This window comes from Amphiprion ocellaris, chromosome 7 (assembly GCF_022539595.1).
Source record: "Amphiprion ocellaris isolate individual 3 ecotype Okinawa chromosome 7, ASM2253959v1, whole genome shotgun sequence".
NCBI lineage: Eukaryota > Metazoa > Chordata > Actinopteri > Pomacentridae > Amphiprion > Amphiprion ocellaris.
The window spans coordinates 8,899,268-8,921,689 of record NC_072772.1 but is presented as its reverse complement, the minus strand read 5'-3'; the positions used below and the strand labels follow the sequence as shown (position 1 = coordinate 8,921,689).

General features: G+C 38.9%; 3 protein-coding genes across 5 annotated transcripts; 1 reads left to right on the top strand and 2 right to left on the bottom strand.

Moving 5' to 3' along the window:
- Positions 1-684: 684 nt before the first annotated feature.
- Positions 685-3,945, bottom strand: bloc1s3 (biogenesis of lysosomal organelles complex-1, subunit 3). 2 transcript variants are annotated; one of them, XM_023266818.3, is made up of 5 exons: positions 3,856-3,945; positions 3,517-3,632; positions 2,777-2,963; positions 1,966-2,066; positions 685-1,571 (listed from the first exon to the last, which is right to left on the bottom strand). In XM_023266818.3, the coding sequence occupies exons 2-5, from the start codon at positions 3,628-3,630 to the stop codon at positions 1,386-1,388; spliced, it is 588 nt and encodes a 195-aa protein (XP_023122586.2). In that variant the 5' UTR covers positions 3,631-3,632; positions 3,856-3,945; the 3' UTR covers positions 685-1,385. The 2 variants fall into 2 exon arrangements, with proteins under 2 accessions (XP_023122586.2, XP_054868366.1); XM_055012391.1 differs by lacking the exon at positions 3,856-3,945 and adding an exon at positions 3,734-3,846.
- A 252-nt stretch (positions 3,946-4,197) lies between these two features.
- trappc6bl (trafficking protein particle complex subunit 6B, like) lies at positions 4,198-9,292 on the top strand. 2 transcript variants are annotated; one of them, XM_023266820.3, is made up of 7 exons: positions 4,198-4,299; positions 4,601-4,698; positions 4,902-4,969; positions 5,067-5,184; positions 6,462-6,545; positions 6,715-6,808; positions 7,037-9,292. In XM_023266820.3, the coding sequence occupies exons 2-7, from the start codon at positions 4,603-4,605 to the stop codon at positions 7,066-7,068; spliced, it is 492 nt and encodes a 163-aa protein (XP_023122588.1). In that variant the 5' UTR covers positions 4,198-4,299; positions 4,601-4,602; the 3' UTR covers positions 7,069-9,292. The 2 variants fall into 2 exon arrangements, with proteins under 2 accessions (XP_023122588.1, XP_023122589.1); XM_023266821.3 differs by lacking the exon at positions 4,198-4,299 and having other exon boundaries at positions 4,345-4,698.
- Positions 9,293-15,060: 5,768 nt separating this feature from the next.
- Positions 15,061-19,799, bottom strand: zgc:114130 (uncharacterized protein LOC570332 homolog). Its single transcript, XM_023266812.3, has 2 exons — positions 19,593-19,799; positions 15,061-18,112 (listed from the first exon to the last, which is right to left on the bottom strand). The coding sequence occupies exons 1-2, from the start codon at positions 19,644-19,646 to the stop codon at positions 16,853-16,855; spliced, it is 1,314 nt and encodes a 437-aa protein (XP_023122580.2). The 5' UTR covers positions 19,647-19,799; the 3' UTR covers positions 15,061-16,852.
- Positions 19,800-22,422: the final 2,623 nt, after the last annotated feature.

The following is a 22,422-nucleotide window of genomic DNA, read 5'->3' as shown; positions in this document are numbered from 1 at the left end:
TGGCTGAAATATATATTACTAAACTTGTCTAATTTTTCCTGCTTTGAGCACATATAAATGAACACAATCCTTCTTTTTCAGGCAGTGGAACCTCTAAATGCATGTCCTGAATCAGCAAGATGCAAGGTTGACACCGAAAACCTGCTCGGCCTCGTGGGTATCGTGGGCACAGTCCTCAACTTGCTGGTGGTGGTGTTGGTGTACGTCTTCACCCATATCTGACATTTCTACAAACACATGATGTGGACATTTTCACGCCCTAATGGATGACTGCCATTGTCTGGAAATGCTAGTGTTAATTTGCTGGTGTTCAGTAGAACAATTTAGTGGTATTCTGACCTACAACTGAACTTTGTGGATGTGTTTGTAACTAAGAGTCGGTTTCCTTAAAGCTAAAGTCCTATTCCATGAAGAAGCTACAGTTGGACCAACACCAGGCAGTACCATTTGCTTTGTTTATTTTCTGAGTTGATAAACTTTGAGCATATTTTTACTAAATGTGTATACAATAGAGTATATTTACACTACAATTTCCTTTATTGAAAGCTGCAAAGTCACTAGAGTCATTGACCATTACCTTCATTTTCATGCATGTTTCTTGCTTGTTTTACATGGTTTTGTACACTGATTTTTGACAATAAATTTATATTTATACCCTTCAGTTGAAAAAAATTGTCAGAACTGTTTCAGGTATCTCCACATTTATTGTCATTCAAAGCCTCGCCACTGAACCGTCGTTTTGCTTCTGGGAAATTACAATTCTTGAAGTACAAAAAACAAAACAAACAAAAAAAACTTACACCTTCCTGGCTGCCAACAATGAGAAACAATATTCAGGACTGAGGAAAATTTGGAATTTAACAACTGAGTTAATTGTATTTTTACAATTTAAACACAGAAGAAAAATTAAAAAAACTAAATTACTATTAAAAACTCACACAGACCTATTTCCTTGATCTGTCACAGAGGACCAAAAAACAGCAGAGTAGAGACAGAAAAAGATCATCAAAAATCAGTCAAGATTGGATTATGAAATCACAATGAGTTACATTAATTGGAACTGTAGGCAAAAACAATGGGATGTAAATTTCTATATATAAAAAAATGTAACCTTAAATGCAAAACATGAGATGACGTTCATATTTTTCCTTGACTCCTGCTCTCAAATAAACCCCCAAAACTCCAGACACAAGGACAAGCAGTACCTTACAGATAAATATATACGTAATGTGAAACTGTTAAATATATGTATTTATGCATAGGCGTTGTCTGTAAACACAGTAGTAGAGCTAACATGCTATTTAGTCCAGCTTGAGTCCTTCTCTCAGATATTCAGTGTAAATATCATAATGATATGTTTATTTAAAAGTGCATCATTTATTTCTTTAAGGTACAGGAGCAGTATGATTATTTGGATTATTGATGTTAATATCAGGCAGTATTTGACAGCTGGTGATGATGTCAATCTTCTCGGACACAGCCTTCAGGTCATCCAGGATTAATCTGATGCTGTGAGACGCGTTGATGATGGCGGTTTGTGAGGCATTCAGCTGGGATGTTGCAGTGCGAATCTTTCACAGAAACACAAACAACGTTGTGTTTGATTTTAAAAGCGTGTGACAAAGCTATCATTACACTTACAGTAAACACTCGTTTGTTTGTTTTATCTCGAACGTCTACTCAGACAATTCCCAGTTCCACGGCATAATTTTCCGTTAAACCTCCTCATGAATCACGTTATTTGTTACAACAGGCTTGCATTTCAGCATCTTTCGCCATATTTGCAGCGTAATCTGACTGCTTTTCTTGTGTAGGATAATATATATGGTGCTTACCTTTTATTATTGTTACTGTTCAAGCTAGAGAATAAGAGCTTCTGTGGTAATTATGTAGTTTGAAAAGCACTGTGTGCACATAGTTGTAAATACTTCACAGTAGTGCCTAAACTCAAACACTTCATCGTACCTCTTTGCTGGCATTGCCGTAAACCTGCTGCACCATCAGTCCCACATCAGAATACAGCCGACTGTTAGACTCCTGCAGCTTCTGTTGTAAAAGGGTGTCACCTGTAAACGAAAAAAACATACTCGAATAATTAAAACGTAAAGTGGATTGGTTTCCATTTCATTGTTTAATACCCATTTCATGAAAATCAGACAATTTTATTTTAGTTTAACCAAAAAATAAGAAAAAGTGTGTATGCCTCAATACTCTACAATAAAGCTCTATCTTATTGCAAAGATGCCAGTTTTAAACAGCAAAAAAAGCTGTCTTTATTCATTCTGGTGTGGCAACAAAGAATATTTTGAGTGTTGTTTAATCTCTCAGTCTCCAGTTGTTATGGTCTATAAAATGTCAGAAAATTTGTAAAAAGTTCAATATGACTTCCTTAAATGGCTTGTTTTTTGCTCAACCCAAGGACTTTCAGTTTACTGTCCTAAAGGAGGAAAGAAACCAGAAAGTGTTCACATTTACGAAGCTACAATCAGAAAATTTTGACTAATATTTTTGGTTAAAAAATATACTTAACCCAATTAATCAATTATCATAATAGTTGTCAATTGATTTAATTACTGATCACTAATCAGTTCATTGCTAGCACTCTAATTTATTCATACAGCCAGATGATTCTCTCGCTGATGAAGACTTTGAAATGCAACTTAAAGCCATTAAGTAAAGCTGATAAAGTGGACCCTTGACTGGACAGTACTGTTACACAGTCAATATTATCATTGGAGTACTAATGATTATCATTATTATTAACAACAGTCCTCACCGTGTGGCTTGTGTGAGGGGCTGGGCCTGTCTTCCACTATGGACTGTATATCTGGGTGGTCTCTGACTACAATAAGAGGAGGCAGGTCTCTCTGGAGTATCTGAGCGCTCTCCTGCCTCGGTGCAGAGCCTCGGGCAACATGCTCCGTCTCATCCTCACTGTCCGTTTCAGACGCCTCCCCTGGAACCTGAAAGCAGCCATACCAAAACTGAAATGTACATTCACGACCAGTCATAAGCTGATGTTTAAAAACACACACTTTTCTATGATGCTGAAATTCCGGAGGATTTCAGACAACAGTTTTTAAAAAGAATTATGAAAACCAATGTAACAAATGCTGAGGTATCCGATACGGTACTTTTTCCTCCGCAGTTTAATGATGTCAAATCCTTAATGGTGTCTCAAAACTAGTTTCAAATTTAGGGAAGCTTTTTTCTACTAAATGCAAAACAAGGGCAGATTTCACCCCCATTTTACCAGGTCCAGATCAAAAACAACTACTATCTATAGACTGGTCAAAACAGGACAAGATTATGCCAGAGAGACTAAGGATTCGTTGTAACATAGCTTTTGATTTGTTCTATAGTGACAAAAGAGTACGTATAAGATAGCGGTTTTACATCACTGAAATGTGGAGAAAGGGGAACTGAAGGTTACGAATCGGAAACTAACTGCATCATCATGACTTTTTACGTGCATCTCACACTCAAACACACACAGGAGAATGTCTGCAGACCAACCTTCGCTCCGACGGTGCCCGTTTGGTTGGCTGACAGTGAGGTGATGTAGACTTCATCATCAGAGTCTGTTTCAGACGCCTCGCCCTGAACCACTATCGGGTACCTGCTGGACATGACTGCACAAACACACGCACTCAAACTTTGTAAGTCAGTCTCACAATGACTAGCTTGTTACTGAATATCAGTGATCTCGAGAATCAAATTAGTAACACCATACTTAGGCTCTGCTTAGCTGTAACGTTCACTCAGCTAGACGCTATAAAGTAAAGTTAGACAAATCATAAATGATAAAATATAAAGTGGTCTTAGGCAATAAAACAAATGCAAAAAGTGTCAAACCTTTGCCGTAACATCAAAATACACATCACATGAGTAATAAGGAAGTAGCTCGATCTTCACGACCCAATCAGCGCTGAGCTAGCAGGTCATGTGACTAAGACGTTTCAGGTCGCAATTGGAAGACGTCCCGGCCAGAAACAAGAGTGAGTTTGTATGTATTCACCGGCGTTCACCGAATATTAATACATTTTTGTAATGTGTTTCCTGAAGCTTGTAAGGTACAGGGTTTATTGTTTTAAAAACCAAGTCTCATTGTTGCCTTTTACTTGAAAAAAGTTATTACTGGATGTGTAATTTCTTTGCGTATACATGGTTACTGTGAAGCATAACTCCTGCTAACACCGCCTATACCCATCTGAATTCAAAGGCATGCACTAGCATAATATCGAGTGCACCCCAGGAGGCAGGGTACTTCGTATGTTGTTGCCAACAATAATTTGACAGGTAGATTTAACGGTTCACTTTGTGGAATTTATATAGATTAAACCTGTGTATGACATAGTTATATGCCTTGCTTTTCTTCTCTGCCGCTCATATACTTATATAGAAGAAACTATCACAACTTGGACAGTGTTTTCTTGCGAACAACATTAGCTATCTGACGCTAACCTTCTAGCTAGCTAACGCTAACCTTCGAGAGATGTTTTACATACTGTTTACTGTTGGTTTTGGAGCACAGCTGAAGAAACCAATTACAACTGCTTAAGCGTTGTACTGAGCTGTCTATCATCTGTGTCTTTTACAGGAATGGCTGACGAGGCTCTGTTTGAATTTCTCCATATGGAGATCGTGTCTCATATTTACAAGGAGCAGCAGTCTGGTAAAGCAGAGATGGACAACAAGGTGAGTTCGTTCAAGGCCTGAACAGTCAACTCACACGTAATATACAACAAAGCCTTGAGTGAGACGATGGTCTGGAATCAAAACACTGCCATCATGTTGGCTATCTTTATAGTTACCAGTAAAGTATCTACAACTCACTGTCATCACTTGAGCAGAAAGCATCATAATAACAAACTAACATAAACTGTATTTCTTCCCCTCAGGACAGAGCTGTGTGTGTTTCTGTCCTGGAAGGGATGGGCTTCAGGGTGGGACAAGGACTCATTGAGAGGTAGATGACAAATGCCATTCTGTATAGGCACAATAAATACTGTTTAAAATGCATTCTCCCATATAATGGTGTCTGGTTTGATGTCCTCTCTGTCTAGGTTGACCAGAGACTCCCCCAGCTTTAAGGATGAGTTGGATATAATGAAGTTTATCTGTAAAGACTTCTGGACAAAGGTGTTCAGGAGGCAGGTGGACAATCTCAGAACAAACCATCAGGTAAAATGAAAGTGTAGAAGAACAGTATGTCTGGAAATCTGATTTCAAAGGCACACCATGCTTTTGGTTCTTATGGGTGCTGTTGGTTCATCTACTTGATTAATTCTTGTGTCGCAGAGATTTCTGGCCTTCAGAGCAGAATTATTGACCTTTGTTGAGAAATTGTGACTTTATTTGTGAGATAGAATTACACTAGCCTAACTGAATCGTATCAACCGTGCACACACACCAGAGTGAATTTTAATGAAACGGAACAGGTTAGATGTGAAATTGCAGATATGCACTGTATATGAAATATTTTTATCCCTGTGCAGCTGTCGACTGAGTTACGCATTGTAATAAACATGTGGATGCATTTGTGGATGCATGCCAGAGATGGTTTAATCACATTGCTCAGTGGTGGATTTTCTAAGGATTGCAGTTGTTTTTGTTGAAAATCTTTAAGACTATCTGCAGTAAAATAGTCTCTGTAGAAGCAGGTGTTGGTAGTGATCCTCATCACTCATCGCAGTCCTTCACACAACCGGTCAACCTCCTTTCCACCTCATCATTCTAAGGAAATTTAAATAAGGAGACCAAGCTACTCTGAAAATTCTGTCACTTAAGGTAGATGCATTGCTTAGCTAGTTAGGAAACTGTAGGCTGCAGTAGGTGTAGTTACAGGCAGTCAGATGGGAGAGCCACTGATGCTAATGCACTGTAGTTTTTAAATGATTTTACAGTGTTAGCGGGAAAGTGTGACTCTCCTGTGTCATCAAGCCATGATTTGTGGCCCGCCCCAAAAAATCTGAAAAAAAAATAAGCTGAAAAACAGTTTAATGATTGAACGCCACAGTTCAGCACTACCTAGTTCACAGTCTTCCCCCATGATTTAAGTAACGTGTAATGTGGTTAGAAACAGAATCCCTACATTTCCTTTGAAAAGTGACCCATGGAGTTTTTTGTAAAAAACAAACAAAAAGAAGCAGGCTCCCATGTTCAAAATCTAACAAATGCGTCGAATACATTTCCTTTCTCCTAAAACATTTTTAAAAATGATTCGAAATCCAGCGTTGCATATTTTGGTGTCTTACCACCACCTGCTAATGAGTAGAATAGCACCAAAATTACTGGAAGAGAAAATATATACACACTCAGAACAAACAGCTCCATAGTGCAACTACAGATCAAAAGCTCCATAGGGAACCTCTCCAGATAATCAAGTACTGAAAATAAACAACTCTGTTTCAAATTTCCTATTGTTTGTCACTGGGGTTTTGGTTTCTATCCCACCACAGGGTACATATGTTCTTCAAGATAACAAATTTGCTATGCTGACTCAGCTTTCCAGTGGAAAACAGTACCTGGATCAGGCTCCTAAGGTTAGTATACAGTCTTTAACACAAAAATAGACATTTATAATGCTGTTACATGGAGATCAAATAGATGTAGGCGCTTAAGGCTTGTATTTTGGCAGACAGACAAAAAAAAAAGGAATTCATGCCATAATGCAGTTGGGGCTGATTTGTCCATGTGTATATTTTCTCTTAGTACCTTGCTTTTTCGTGTGGTGTGGTGAGAGGAGCTCTATCTAACCTAGGTATGGAGAGCGTGGTGACAGCTGAGGTCTCCGTCATGCCATCCTGTAAGTATCATTAAAATACCAATCGATGATTCTCGTCACTGTGAAAAAGGTGGCATAAGTAGCTCATTCACTAGCAATAGCAGCCAAACCGTTGTTACTTGAGGTGAGGTGTCAGAATGGCTGTGTGGTCAGTTAAGTTTGGGCATGTTGACGTAATTGTTCAAATGTGAAATACGTTTATTCAGGGCAAAGCAAGCGGTTCACCTCTCCTACATTTTGTTTTAACAGGTAAGTTTCAGGTGGTCATCCAGAAGTTGTGACCTGATCCTCTTTGCTGCCCTGGTGCTAACGAACAGCAGCAGAAGATCGGATGGTAGTTGCTGTTCTCCCACTGAGCAGTGCAGCCACAGAGGGAATTAATTACCACCCAGATTAACACAACTGGGTAAAGAAGGACTACCCATATTCTGACTACCAGGTTCCCCGGACAGGGCAAAGAGGGCGAGCAATGACTTAGATTATACTTGTGACATCTTGATACAGGAAAATAATTAGTTTAATTCCTTAGCCCTAATTGACCTCAGTCAGGCTAGCTTTGGAAAGCAGTATAAGTTGTCAGTGGCCGTGAAAACAATAATGTGAATGTAAAGTTAATCATGAGGTATGTATTCTTTGTAATGTGTCACAATGTTTCATCTACAGTTTGAAAGGATTGAATCCTCAGAACGAAATGATTGGATGTGAAAAAGTAAAAAGAAATAAACTGAGGCAGAATAAGAAGCAGAATCTAGGATGAGGCATAATTTTGAACGATATTTCAGGACTTTCAGCTGCTGTACAATCTATTACAGTGTCCATGCAACTAATAGCCAGTGACCCTTTGGAAGTCATTGTACCTGGCACATCAGCTTCATTATGCAGCACTTGTTTCTCTGCAGACACACAGAGAAGCTGCATCTGGCTCCTGGTGCTTTGCTCTGCCTTCTAGCAGATTGCCTGTAGGAGTTGAGTGTTTCATGTAGGCTCTAGGTCATTTAAATTCAATTTCAGACAAAATGCAAATCTAGAATGAGTCATTAGTTTCAGGAGTTTAGGTTTACTTAATATGTAGATATAGTTTCCTGTGTAGCTGTAGCTTATATTTCAGAGTTGATTGTGTAAACTAGGTCTAAAGGTTATTTTTTGCACCACGATGTACATTTTTTTCTCCTTTGTACAGCATTTTTATGTAAACATGTCATATTTGTACTTTCCTAGAATACAATAAGCCACTGGAATATTTCACATGGATTTCTGGGTTACATTTATTAAGGACATTTTGCCTTGTTAAACAAAAGAAAAAAATCCTCAAAAAACTAGTCTTAAAACTGACAGACTGTAGATATGTGCTGTTTATTTATTTTACTTCCTCACACATCTATAAGCATTTATAATAATGTTAAACAAGAACACCACAAAAAATACAAAGTCTGTTAAATAACAAAATGCAAAATGACCACATTGGTCACAAGGAAAACAAATCCATTTTCCTGGTAAAAGCTGTTGCCTCTTAACGCCACTAGAGGGAGAAATAAAGCTGTCCTACCATCATGTGTGATGTTTTAGCAGTTTACCACTTCTCTAAGTTATGTCCTGTGTCCTATTGTCTGTTCTACCTTGTTCTCTGAGATCTCTAGTTTATCTGTTTGATGTAGTTTGTGTGTGTTGTGTGCAGAAAGTTGTTCCTGCAGTTGAACAAATACGACTGTACAGTGCCATAAAAAACAACACAAATTATGTATTTGCATGACGTTTTCGAAAGAAATAATTTTTAACAACAAATTAATTGAAAATTTTTTTTGCAGAGGCACCACAGTTGCTTCCATTAATACTTAAATTATTTGTTGGTATTACTAATTACCATTTATGTTGGTACATACCGTGTGCACACTCTGTTTTCCAATAATGGGTGTTTTAGTAAACAATATAGTCTGTTTTCACATTTTTGGCTTAGAAAAAGAATTAAGATCAAGATTCTCCTGTACCACAAATTTTCCCAACACATTTTTATGGCACTGTAAAGAACAAAATACACGCTAAAGAAAAATCTTGTTATTTCTTTAGTTGTCCTTAGTTATAATGATCTCATGTGAATGCATTACAGCATATTTCACAGTGTGTACTAGAAACAGCAGTCCCATCTCCCATCATCCCTGCTTAAGTTATTAATATTTCTTTCTTGTTTTTGATCCATATCATGAGCTTGGTATTAAGAGGTGCTACTCTACGTGCACTTCTGAAATACTCACTATCAAAGCTTTGTCCCTGCTAAACTCTCATTTTAGTGTTTACAGTAAGTTCACTCCAGATCACTCAAAACCATTATCAGATTTTGTGTAACGCTTGGTATGGCATCACATTGGCATTATTGCAGTAGTTGATGGATTATAGAGCTCATGCTGGTTTTATTTCCTTTTCTGCTCTAATAAAGTACCTCTGACGATGTTCCAGTATTTCACTGCCATCACTGTAAAAGTTTTACACAATAAAGGTCTTTACAAGCAACTTTATTCATTCAGTGTGTCTCTCTGGCTCAGGTTTGGGTCTTAAAAACTGCCCTGTTGATGCTAATTTCCATAATTGCTGTTGCTGCTGTGACAACACTCATTACTGTCATGCACCAAGGTTGTACCTGTTTGTATTTTACTATACAAGGAAACACACTCTAGCCTCTGATTTTAATTAAATGTTTGACATAATAGCTGTTACCGTAAATGACAGCATCACAGTGGAATTTGTACATAGAAGGGTGGTCACTAACAGGAAAAAACATGCAGATGTCGCCAACTAATGCAAGCCACCTCATACAGGTATATATGAGCAATGAAGTTTAGATCACAGTGCACTAAATTTAGGCATCCTGTGTCATTACAACGAGGCAGATGATTCATAGGCAAACAACAATGATGCTGACAAAGGAGGGAGATGAAGAAAAGAAAAGAGGCACTTCACCAATTTTGCACTGTATTTTTCTCAGCCTGTGAAAACATTTGTAAAACTGCATCGGGGTTATTATGACGTAGGTTTAAACACCAGCAAGAAGCATGCATTAGGGAGGGAAGTATAGGATTCAATGCTTTTAGAGGCTTTACGGTGGCTAAAAGTTGGGATACCTCAGCATTTGTTACACCGGTTTTCATAATTCTTTTTAATAACTATCCAACTTTATGGAGCTGTAATACTACATTGCTGGAGTTAACCTTTAATATATTCCTGAACCTATTGTCTTAAATTTTGGGTTGGCCCTTGGAACTGCGCTATGCTCTTAGGTCTGTATGGAGGACTTCAAGACAAGAGTACTTGAATGAGCTGGAGAGTTCAAGAAAAGTTAAATAAGACTTCTGGTTCTAAGCACACTGCCTCTCTACCCCTGCTGATATGCACAGTACATCGTAGGTGACAGCAGGATGTGTGCTGTGTGAACCTTTTATACAACTACAGGAACACTGAAAGAAGAAAACAGGAAAACTGAGTTAGGCACCTGCATAAATGTGCAGCACCTGACTATAGCACACTCTTTTGCCCATTTGTTGCAACCCATTAAACACTTAGCCCAAATCTCCTCTGGAAAGAAGGGGGGGGGGGGGGGGGGGGGGGAGAATCAGAAGGAGGGATTAGAGAGAAAGACCAGGAGGGGGTAGAATTGTAGATAGATGGTGGAGGAGGAGATTGAGAGAGTGGGCAAGAGGAAAATGAGATGGGGAGAATGAAGAGCCTCTACAGGAGGCTGGAGGGAGATGAAAGGGAGAAAAGAAGTTTATTAGAGGCTGGGGGGAGTCGGGGACGAAGAGGAAGCAATGTAAGAAAAGTGAAAGATGATTAAGGCGTAATAGTGAGAGAAGGAAAGGGTGAAGCTGTTGTATCCGTGCCTGAATGTCTCCAGCGGTGTGAAGTTAGACAATCTGGTGACTGGTTCTTAGGGACAGTGAAACTGAAGGATGGCGGTGAGGCTTCAGCAACAGCTGTTTTGTGCTGCTCTGCACAGCTTCACTCCCCTTCCTCCAGCTTTACCCTGCATCACAATGTCACCAAATACACTTACAAAGAGGAGTGGTGAATGGAGGGAGGGAGGAGAGCAGAGGAGGAGGAGGAGGAGGAGGGAAGTGTTCAAGGGCCGGAGGAAAGAAAGGAGGTGTTGGGGGTGCACAAGTAAAACCAGCATTCATTCTCTCAAATTGATGACTTGCTACAATTCAGTAACACTGTCCACATAGACTGGCTGAGGTCTTTTGTAGTGTGAGAAGCTGAGAGAGACAATTGATCTGGGTTAGGTTTCCCGAAAGCTCCTCACTTTGGCTCACTTTAGTTTGTAAGACTAGGCAGGAACCAAATGAAATCCGCATTTTAAAATCATTGTTGAAATCTGATGATAAAATAATGTCCAAAACAATCTGAGTGTTGCACAGCAGTTAATCTTGACCCATGTGTCCAAACAGCAAATACATTTAAAACATTCTTTGTTGTAAGTCGCATAAACATAGGTTTTGCTTAAACATTCGGGGGTCTGGGTGTTTTCACCCACTAACACCCATTTCACCCATTTTCACCCATTAACTGTATGAAAAGTGCTATATAAATAATAAAGTTTTGATTTGATTTGATTTGATTTGATTTGATAACACTTAATATGCTTCATTTTCATAAATTTTTATGTACCAAATTGTTCATTTTCTACATCAAGTTATGGTGGGACTGTCGTCATTTATGTAAAATAAAATACACAATACAGGCACAATAAGTAAACATAGTGATTTTTTAGGTCCTTTGCCTCTTTCATGTTTTTATTTGGGAGAGAAATGCAGGTGCTGTAAATACTAAACCTATGGTAGTTAAGTTAGCTAAGTAACAGAGCACGCTTGTTGTCAATAGGCTGATTTGAATAGCATTAAAGCTCCCATATGGTGAAAATCCATTTTATTACGCTTTGCTGTTGTTGTAACATAAAAACTGTGAAGATATGAAGATGTTTACTAAGCTGCTACATACCAGCTGAAAAGCTACAAGTCATCTAGTTCACTATGTATAATCCTGCCTCTTCACTGAATGTCGCTTGTGAGGCTAGCCGCTCAAAAAGGGCAGCTGCCTCACGGTGGAAAGATGTTAATTTACTCTCTAAAGCTGCTTCTGCTAACTCTAAAATGTCTCAGCCACGAGCAAACACATCAAATGGTCTGGTGTTAGCTACAAGAGTGAACGCAAGAGTCTTCATGCACTATCAGCATCTGAGGAACGGAAAATCCAGTGGATTACTTAAGATTTTTGATGGCAATGTCTCCACAACACCAGGAAAACCCTTAGTGTTCGGACACTGTGTGGTTAATGTGACTAACGTTGCCCTTAGATGTGATTGTATGCCTACAGGTCAGAGCTCTGTGGAAAATGTAACACTGAGCAACATTTGGAAACAGTGAAAACTTTAACACTATTTTAAAACCAATAAACAAGCCCCGTCTTGGTTACTGTATTTTCATGTCACCAGTTGTGCTGTTCAGTGCAACCTAAACTCAGCCAGTGTTTACATCTGCTTGCTTCTCTCCTGCTTTCTGTGCTCACATATACTGTGTTTTAATACAGCTGTAACTGCTCTCATTTACAGATTGTTTTTTCTGTTCATGTTGTCAAACAACAGAATCAGATGGAAACAGTGGCTGAAACACAGCCCATGAACATTATATATTAACCAGCAGTCCGTCCAATCAGCCATTTCCCAGATGCTCCTCTGCACCACTAAACTGCAGATTTTATAATGATAATGTTGTCTGACAAACTCACCATACACATAGTTAAAAAACATGTCGTTTGGAAAGGAGGATAAAAGTGATAGAGAGTTCGGGCCCCACAAGCTCATCCAAATCTGTGTCATTCAGCTGCCATAAGGTCAACTGTTTTGCGATGCATTGTTAATCACAGACAAAGAGAGTCTTCTTCCTGAAGGAGGAGTAAAGCAGCAGCAGCAGAAACCGAAAAAGCCCGTTCAGAACTGGGCTAAAACTGCAAGTTATACACTCATGGTGAAATAAATAATCTTTGCAGTGTTTGGGGCTAAAAAAAGGAAAGACACATACTGGGGACATTTCATTAATTTGCTGAAAAGGGGCACATATGAGACCTTTTACATAAATAGGCTACTTTGCTATTAGCAAATGGAATGGCTAACTGCTAGCAAGCCACTGAAGTGTCAGATAGTGCTACTTAGCTAAAAAAAATCTATTGTGCTTTTTAATAGGGAAATAAGATTTACATTACAAAACGACGTGACAAATTTAAATGTAAAAGACCCTACAGTATTATATATTGTACTAATTTAATGACTAATTTAATATTCATACTCTACAATATTATCCACTAAACAAACTTACTGGACAAGTTTAAATGTTAAGACACCTCAGTCAAGAACACCTAAAGATGAGTAAACAACTGCAATATGCTTCAGTGACTCAGTAAGTTGGCCTTATCTTCCTCAGAGCATCCTTACAAATCTGCATGCAACCTCTGTATGATCTCACAGGATGACGCCCACTTTCGTCCTCTCAGATTGTCCTTTATCTCACAACTTCTTTCTCGCATTTTTTTCTTCTTCCCCCGCTATTACCGCTTTCCTTTTTCCTTCTTCTTGCCGACTCATTCAACTTCCTCCACTCATGCATAGTATGAGTAAGATTCTCACACACACAAACACAAAGTTTGTCTCTCAGGGCCATATGTTGACCCGCGGTGGACCTGAATACGGCCATCTGCCTCCCTTTCCTATGTCCCACAGGGCAAGAGTGTGGGAGAATGTCTATAGGACACAATGCATCTCACACACAAACACACACAGAATCCATACGAGCACACCCATGCCTTTAACCCTTTCACAGCCACTAATCACTCCCAGACAGCCAGCCCATCTCATGTTAACAGTGACAAGATAATAGCCCTTGTGTATGTGTGTGTGTTTGTGTGTGCGCATAATGTGGAGATTCCTGCAGGGTCAGCAATGAATCTAAAACCCTGGACTTTTATTTTTATTTTATTAGGTTTGTCTTGAAATGTGACGTCAGAGATTTGCTCTGAATAAATACAGTTTGGCTTTTTAAGGACCCGATATTAAAGAATGTGCTTCTACAACTTTATGTTCACAGTTTCAGTAGATTAAACTGCTACTCAGATGAAAGTGGTGTAGAAGGTGGGAAGGTAAGTGGATGCAAATAAGAGAGGAGAGCAACAAACTAAAGGAGGAAGGTTGGAATCGGTGGAGGGCGAAAGGGAGAAAGGAAATGAGTGGGTCCCCAGGATCGGCAAGATTAAACCCCAAACAAAGGACTTCTTATCTCTACATGAAATCTTAGTGGCATTACTGAACACGCCCACCCACTCACACAGCAACACACGAGTGTCCTGCTATCCTACAGCACAGCAGCTAAGACAGGCATGACGACAAACTTGCTTAAATCAGTTCTGATTTGCAAATTTGCACTTAGAAAATGTGGAGCTGCACCTGAACTTTTTAGAATGCAAGACCACAATGCAGCGTATTTCTTATTTTTAACCTTTCAGAGCTCACTTCAGTCTGCAGTGGGCCACTTTTTGGTTTGCATTTACTTAATTATTCACAAAGCATCCTCTGGTTTTTATCAAAAGACCTAGAGAAAAAAATGCTAAAACCTTGAAGTTCTAAAAACCTGCCAAGACTTTTATTGATCAGCATTGTGTGCACATTCTTCTTCACCTTGAGACTGTATCAGATCATGGCGCAAATGTGAGTAATTTTCTGCTCCTTAGTGCTATTTAACCCTGAAAGTATGCAGGGAAACACTTTTGTTCAGGGCAACTTGATGAAAATAAGCTGTCTAGTGTCTCAACACCCAAGAAATACATGGTTTCTATGATTTGAATCTAAAAAGGTGGACTGTCACAAAGCTTAAAACAACAGTATTTCATGAAAAGATAATTCACAGGCTTTCATGAAATAATTTGTTAACCTCAACGGTACAGGGTCACTGGGGAATGTGATCTAAAATGAAAACATAAATGACAGTTCACTGGTTTCTTGCTTACTTCCTTCCTCCCTCCCTCCCTGCACCTTGCATGTAAAACCTCACGTTGCAAATTATACTACAGCCAGCAAAATATAGGAAACTTGAGGGAAAGTTGCAGTAAATCTGATGATTGTAACTTCTGCATTGCTTAACACAAGGTTGCTAACCGCACATGTCAAACATGGCAGTGTAGATTTAACCTGTTGATGATTAAGTGAAACCCTGAGGAGGCGATAGAGCAAAAACAACCAGTTTAAAAAAAAAAGAAAAAAAACTTTATTTCCAGTACAAAAAAAGCAAAAGAAACCAAAATATATTAAACTTGATACAAGCATTAACAACTCAAAGTCCTCTATAAATACGTTAAAATAAATTAAAGAAATTAATTTACTAAAGATTATCACCTTTACCACTAAACAGGCCTCAAACATGTTGATGAAAAGGCAATTTTAAATAGACCAGGAACAGCTCGGTGGCTGTTCTTCTAACCAACTACATCATAAACACACAAAACAGCCAAATAACAATTCTAAAACACTAAAGCATACATACCCTAAACCCTACAGTATGCTGTATCTAGCTCAGTAAAGCAACCGACCTGGGATCACAGTGCACGTGGACATGACCAGGACGCTGCACATTCATAACAGTACAAAGCCGTAACAGGAAGAATTAATACTGAATGACGGAGAGATGCAGTGAGGTGGGGTGAGAGTCACAAAAACATGAACATTCATCAAAAATGTAACAGTGCTCCTGTGGACAAGGAAGGGGAAAAAAAGCCCACTTTTGGGAATGTTGGTGTTTAAGATAATCCTAGATGCATTTCAGCACCACAAATGAAAACATGACTTTAGGAAAGACTCACTTGACTTTAACTTTTACTTCTGAGCCAAGTGCCTTGCAAATCAAGCTTTGCCGACAGCCTTTCCGATTACACAAAATGAGACAGGAAATACTGACATCTCATTTTGGTCTTTGACTTTTAGTGTAGTTAGTTCATTGGTGCAAAACAAAGCCCAATAATTCATCCAACTGCACGGTTAATGATATATCTTGAGCATGCGTATGCAAAAGTATGATCAACATCCTCCTGTATTGCAGTTCAAATTGGGTAATTTGACATTTTACTAGTTCCAGGTTGTCAATAAAGCACGAGAAACAGAACAACGGTATTTGCAGTAACCTTACCAACAAGACATCTCCACTCATTCTAGCTTACTCTTCTAAAAGAGAGAAAAAAAAGACCCTCACCCCTGCTCTCATCTCTCCAAACAAACAAGCAAATCTTGGTTCAACCATGTAACATGGCCTGTTAAATAACACTACAGGCACATTGTTTAAAAACGTAACATTCAGATTCGTGGGCCAGCGATCTAAATGTGACCTCAGACTGTACAGTTATGAGGAAAAATCAATTTCCCGAGCTCATAAACAATCCTGTGGACAGCTAATGGAAGAACGACAACTTCTAAGCATAAGTCACGTTGTGCGTTTGTCCCACCATAATGAAAAGAAAAATCTGAGCTACAAACAGATGTCTTTGGCTTTGTCACATTCTTTAGATCATTAATAAGATGCTGATAAATAAATGAATGGTGTGGCTGGGCTCACCAACGAGCCAATCACGCTGTGATTACAATTACTTCACAATTTGCCATTTCAGCATACTATTTTGATAAAGCATTAAGGCTTCCAGCACTATTAAACATCTATCTTGATATGTTCTGTTTTGGTGGCAACACGCACATTTTCCTTTCCGTATCTCTGTGGCTTTTGCACATGACCGTGACATTTTAACCATGTAAGTCTAACAATGTTATCTCAGAGTGTTTTGAGTCAGTCACAAAGTTCTTTGTTTCCTTTGACGCCAAACAGGTGTGAAGAAAGTCTTAGATGTCAGGAAGTTGTGTGAGATGAGTGTGCATTTATAGGTGTGTAGTGTGTGAGGACAGTGTGTCTTTGAGAATGAATGTGTGTGTATTAAATATGCTTTGTGTGAATTTTTGCAAATATGTACGCTTCTGTTCCAGCACACTGCTGTTTAAAGGCAGAATCCAGTAGCATCATCAGGAACAGAGAGCTGACTGAATACCGCTAGACGTCTACCACTGCCTTCGTTATTGCCACTGCAGGATTCAGAGCCACTGACTGAGCTGGCAGAGCTGCTTCCATCCTGGTCCTGGTCTGACAGAGAGGTGTAGGACAGGGATCGGGCACCCAGCGGCCCTGAAGGGATCCCAGTTGCACCAGGACTCTGTCTCAGAGAAGGGGAGCCAGTTGGAGACAGCCCACATGGAGAAAAGCCAGAGTCAGGTGAAGGCAGGAATGGAGAGCGGGGATCGGCAACAGTAGCCTGGCCTATAGGAGGTTGGTACTGTTGGGCAGGAGAGGCCTCGAAGGCAGAGTCCATCTCCAGGAAGGCATGGGAGAGAAGGTCAGTAACATCAGCACAGGAAAGAGGAGACGCTGATGGAGCACGAGTAAAGGAGGAAGTGGCAGAAGGAGCAGGACCAGTGAGGGCAGGCTGAAGGACTTGTTGAGGAGTAGAAGGAAACCCAGCGAAGCTGAAACTCTGTCTGATGAGAGGAGGTCTGTGAGAACGAGAGGAGGAAGGAGGCTGGTGAGGAGCGTTTGAGGAAGAGGGAGAAGTCGAGGAGGACCGAGAGTAGGAGTGTTTCTTTTCTTCCTCACTGTTGTGGACAAAGTGACAGCGAATCCCGTAGGGGCAGAAGCCGATGGTGTGAAATGTACGACACGGCTCAGTTTTATACTTTGGATGTCTGTTGAGATCACGTAGCTCCTCTGTGCCATGGGCAAACTGGCACTTCCCACCATACTTGCACAAGCCACTCTCAGTGAAAGATCGACACAGTTCAGTCTTATAGCGCGATGAGGAAGAAGAGGTGGAAACAGATGAGGCAGATGATGAGGAGCTAGAGTTCAGTGCAGAGGGGCTGATGTCACTTTGGGAGCTCTTTATGTCAGCTCCAGGCCAGGATAGCATTGCTCCTGTGGTGCTGCTGGTCTCCACCATGCTGACAGAGCGCTGGGAAAGGAAGCCTGACTTTCCCCACTGGGTGGAATTACCAAGGTGGGAGGACAGAGGACTTTCTGACTGCTGCCCCCATTGGCTGGAGGTCAGAAACACACGGTCTGCAGGATCAGTGGGCAAGCAGGAGAGGGATGAGAGGGAAAACGATGCATTTCTACATGGCTCACTGATGTAACCTGGTGTTCTCATGGCCAGATTGAGGGATGATGGTGGTCTGTTTGGCTCCCTCAAGTCGAGGTTTTGTAAATGCTGTAGAAAGGACCAACAAAAAAAAAAAATCCAACATTAGCCTTTACATTTTACAATTTCTATCCAGGATCTTGTATTAAAAATACCTATGACATGTTTTTGTCCAGTGATTACAAATTCTTGACACTGCACTGAGAAACTTGTGAATGATTAAAGCACAGTTGTACAACTGATTAATAGTCACAAGGTTGTAATTGTTCAGTGCTTCCACACTGACCACTTCGCAGTTACATTAACAGAACAATGCTTTCTTCCTCATCTGTTTACTTATTTAACCAACATGTTTACAGATCATTTTAACTAGCCTTCACAGGTTTTCAAACATACTGCTTATTGTTTCTTTAACGGGTTTTAAAATCCTCTCCTTTTGCAAGTATCTGGGACATTTCTTGTATTTGTTATTGTCAGATAGTTCCTGACATGGGTGATGGGTGCTCAGTGTCTGTGTGGGAGTATACATGAAAACTTTTTCAACTTGTGCCGGATATGTAATCGTGTTTTGGTAAAATATCTCTCTTTTTTTGGTAGATACTAAAATATCAGATGTATGGTTTTTTAATCTGGAATATGTTTAATGTGAACCTCTCTTTTATGTCTGTTTTCAGAACTGTCCATCTTGAATTTTGTTGGGTTTCTTTTTTCTATAGAAGCATGTACAAGACAAGAAATGAAAGTGCAAGTAAAACAAGGAGGCATAAATAAGATAATCACTTTCTAATGCAATATTCAGGTAGTACACTTTAACACGTGGTTCTGTATTGGAAACCTTTTTTTTTTTTTTTTTTTTTTTTTTTACTGTCAACTAATGAAGCAGTAGTTAAAACCCCAAAACTAGGCATGAACAATAGTTAAAAAATCCACACTAACATGACTTAAAAGTTAGAATTAGTTGTCAGCAGGGGAAAGCTACTCTGTGTTGGTATTCAATACAAAAAACACTATTACACAACTTGCTTCTACTTAGTAGCATCCAAGGCTAACAGCTACAACACGGCTGGACAACTTCTATCAAGCACAAAAAGTTAGCTGTGGGTGGATGTTTTGATTCAACTTTTTTTTATAGCGTTATCTACAGTTAAACAGCCAGTTTAACTCGCAAAACTGTTAGTCACCATTAGCATCGTTTAGCTACGTTATCTAATTAACGTAAAACCACCAAACACAAACTAAGCTAGTTTAGTTTAATCAGTTTAAATGGCCCATGCTGCGATGAACCGCAACACCAGCCGCCACATCGCTCCCACTTTGAGACAAGTTAGCTCCACTTTTACACCACAAAAAACAAAACACTCAAAACGTCGATGCAGACTCTAATAAAGGCGTTTTACACCGCTAAACAATATCATCCGGCAGCCGAAGGTCGAAAAACACGACGAGAAAGCAGCAAAGTGAAGTTACCAGCTAGCAGGCTAACACCCCCGCCCTGCCCCGACCTAGCAAAGTTTTGCTCCGCTCAACTTTCTTTGCGCTTTTCGTTTACCTTGCACATCATTTCTTCCAGCTCAGCAAACTGGTTCAGGGGGTAAGATGGCATTTTGCTGAGCTATCAAAACCGTCGTCCGATCCCGTCCGCCCCGGCAGCGATAGACGCGGGCAGGTCGCTGGCATGAGTTGGTCAGAAGTTTCTAGTTGTGTATGCGGTCGGTGCTAAACAAGCCCAAGACCCAGACCACGTGTGGATTTAAAACCTAACAGCGCTGTTAGCCACTCCCCCCGCTCTGCTGCCCGGGCTGCTCTCATCAAAGCCCGCAGCCCCACAGCTCCATGAGGGCCTGAAAGGATCCAGGAAAACTTCTGCCTTCTTAACCCCTGATAGCCCAAAGCCAGAAACACGAAACAGGTATTAGAAAATGCAGTTTGATGATATGACTTTGTTTAAAAAACAAAAGTCCAAAAGTTTAATGGCATACAATGTGTTATCAATCATATCTATTTTTGCATGTGTTCATCTTGTAGCTACATCTATCTATCTATCTATCTATCTATCCATCTATCTATCTATCTATCTATCTATCTATCTATCTATCTATCTATCTATCTATCTAGATTAAATTATGAATATTTCCTACGTTTAAAAGCCCTGTGCAACATCTATTTTTCCACATACACTGAAATATTTGCCATATTGTTGTTTTTCTATATAGGGACAAATCCCAGTATAGATAATATATACAATATAGACAATAATCTGTGCAATAATAATATTATCTCTGTCTATGCTATTCTGTTATATCTATTTATTATGTAATACACATACAGAAAATATATTAATATATTATTATAAACTTATTTTTCCATTCATATTTCTCATCCCTGTACATATTGTAAATATTATTACTACTATTTTATTATTATTTTATGACTATTATTATGTTTATTGCTACATAAGCTGCTGTAACAATGTGAATTTCCCCTGGTTGGGGAGAAATAAAGGAGTATCTTATCAATATAGATCTCTTGTTTTAATCATTTAAAAAAGTCACGTTTTATTATGTTGTATTTGATTGCAGCATGTTACAATATATTGTGTATATTCCACACTGTAAGTAATTTTAAGTTTGTTCAGCTTAGAAACATAATGTGTGACTTATGTAATTGGTTTCAAGTTGTCTTAAGAGTTGTGAAAGTCTAAAACTAGCTAAGTTAAATTGATAAAAGCAAGTTCATTATACTTAAGATATCAGGTTGAATCAACTTGGCGTGCTTTCGTTTGACGCTTTTAGTTTGAAGTATTTCTTCTCCTTTTAATACTGAGAATGTAAAGTCTAAGCAGTTGAAGCCATTTTTCAAAAACCAGAGTCAGTTTAAAGATGATGTGTGAGGCTGCTGCCAGTTGACAGTGACAAAAATCATGAGTCTACAGGTGTAGGGACTGATTTCAGTATTAACCTTAGTCATGATTAGAACTGTTTTAAATATTATGGAAAGAAACAATCATACCTTAACAAAGACTGAGTAAGTTCTCATTATGTCTGGTTTTTTGAAACTACTTGACAATGGTCTCAGGAGAGTTTAATTCTCTACTAATACATCCTGGGAAGTCCCTTTATGTGCTACTTGTGTTTATTACTCCCCAGATCAACAAACCTCAGTTTACAATCTGAATCAAGTGCCCATTCATTCAAATCATCTGAAGTCAAAATGAAAAGTTGAAACATTTTAAGTCGAGCTTTTAACTTCTAAAGTGGTCTGAACATAAAAGTTAGACATTTTAAGTTCAGTTCACTAGAATTTAACAAAACTCGTGTATTTACATTCAGTACAGTAGAAACAAATATGAGTCGATTTTGCCAGATGTTTTAAAGGTTATTATATATATCTATAGGGCTTGATGAAAAAAGGATTGATTGAAACCTTTTTTTTAACATAAATAATACACTAATGATTATTTAAAAAACAAAAAGATATGCATTGCCCTTGGGTATTGCAATGTATATCGTGTTCTGATTTTAATTTGTTATATAGTTTTTTCCACCTCCTTTCCCCTGTTCTCTTTGTTACATCTGAAGAAAACTGTCTTTATGTGACCTATAGCTCTTCATAAGCAACAAAGAGCAACAAACACCTGAAGACATAGTTTTCTCTTTTTGATGGAGATGTTATTTCATGTCATTTGTAGTTTCTCTGTCTTTAAAACATCATTAATTAGCAGATTGACCTTTTAATTATGCCGTCTCAGATGACTTTTACACCATTGTTTTGTTCTCAGTGCTTCATGATAACAAAATACAATGAACAAAGTGCTAGTTAGCTTAGCCAACTGTATGCAAATCAGTAAAGATGTGGGACTTTTTTGTCAGCAAATCTGTAAACAGGAAATAATATTAGTTATTTTTTGAGTTTGCCAAAAAACTCTGACATATAATAATGTTTTTCCAGAGGAGGAATACAATTCTTGTTATTTATAACACCATAAACTTTGTCTTGTCCTTGCAATTCAAAGAAGTACATCTCATGCAATTTACATTTATACTGTAGCTTAAATCTTAATACCACGTGTATCTGCTGGTAGATTTTAATAAAGCTTCTTCAATTAAAGTTTGTGAATGAAAATGCTTTGTCCAAATGATTTTAGGTCAGATAAATTACTAGTTGCTTTCATCAGAGGGGATGGAGCAGCTAAATCAAACTAAAGAAAGGTTAGAAAACACAAGAAGCCAAAAGAAGACAAATACAACTGCATGCAGACAAACTTCAGTCAGAAAAGGCAGCAGCAAGGACAAAATAAACTCATGCAGAAGACAGGAGGGCTGAACACATGGGTAGGGAAGGCAGCATGGAGACAGCCTAACCCTATGAGACAGACAAGG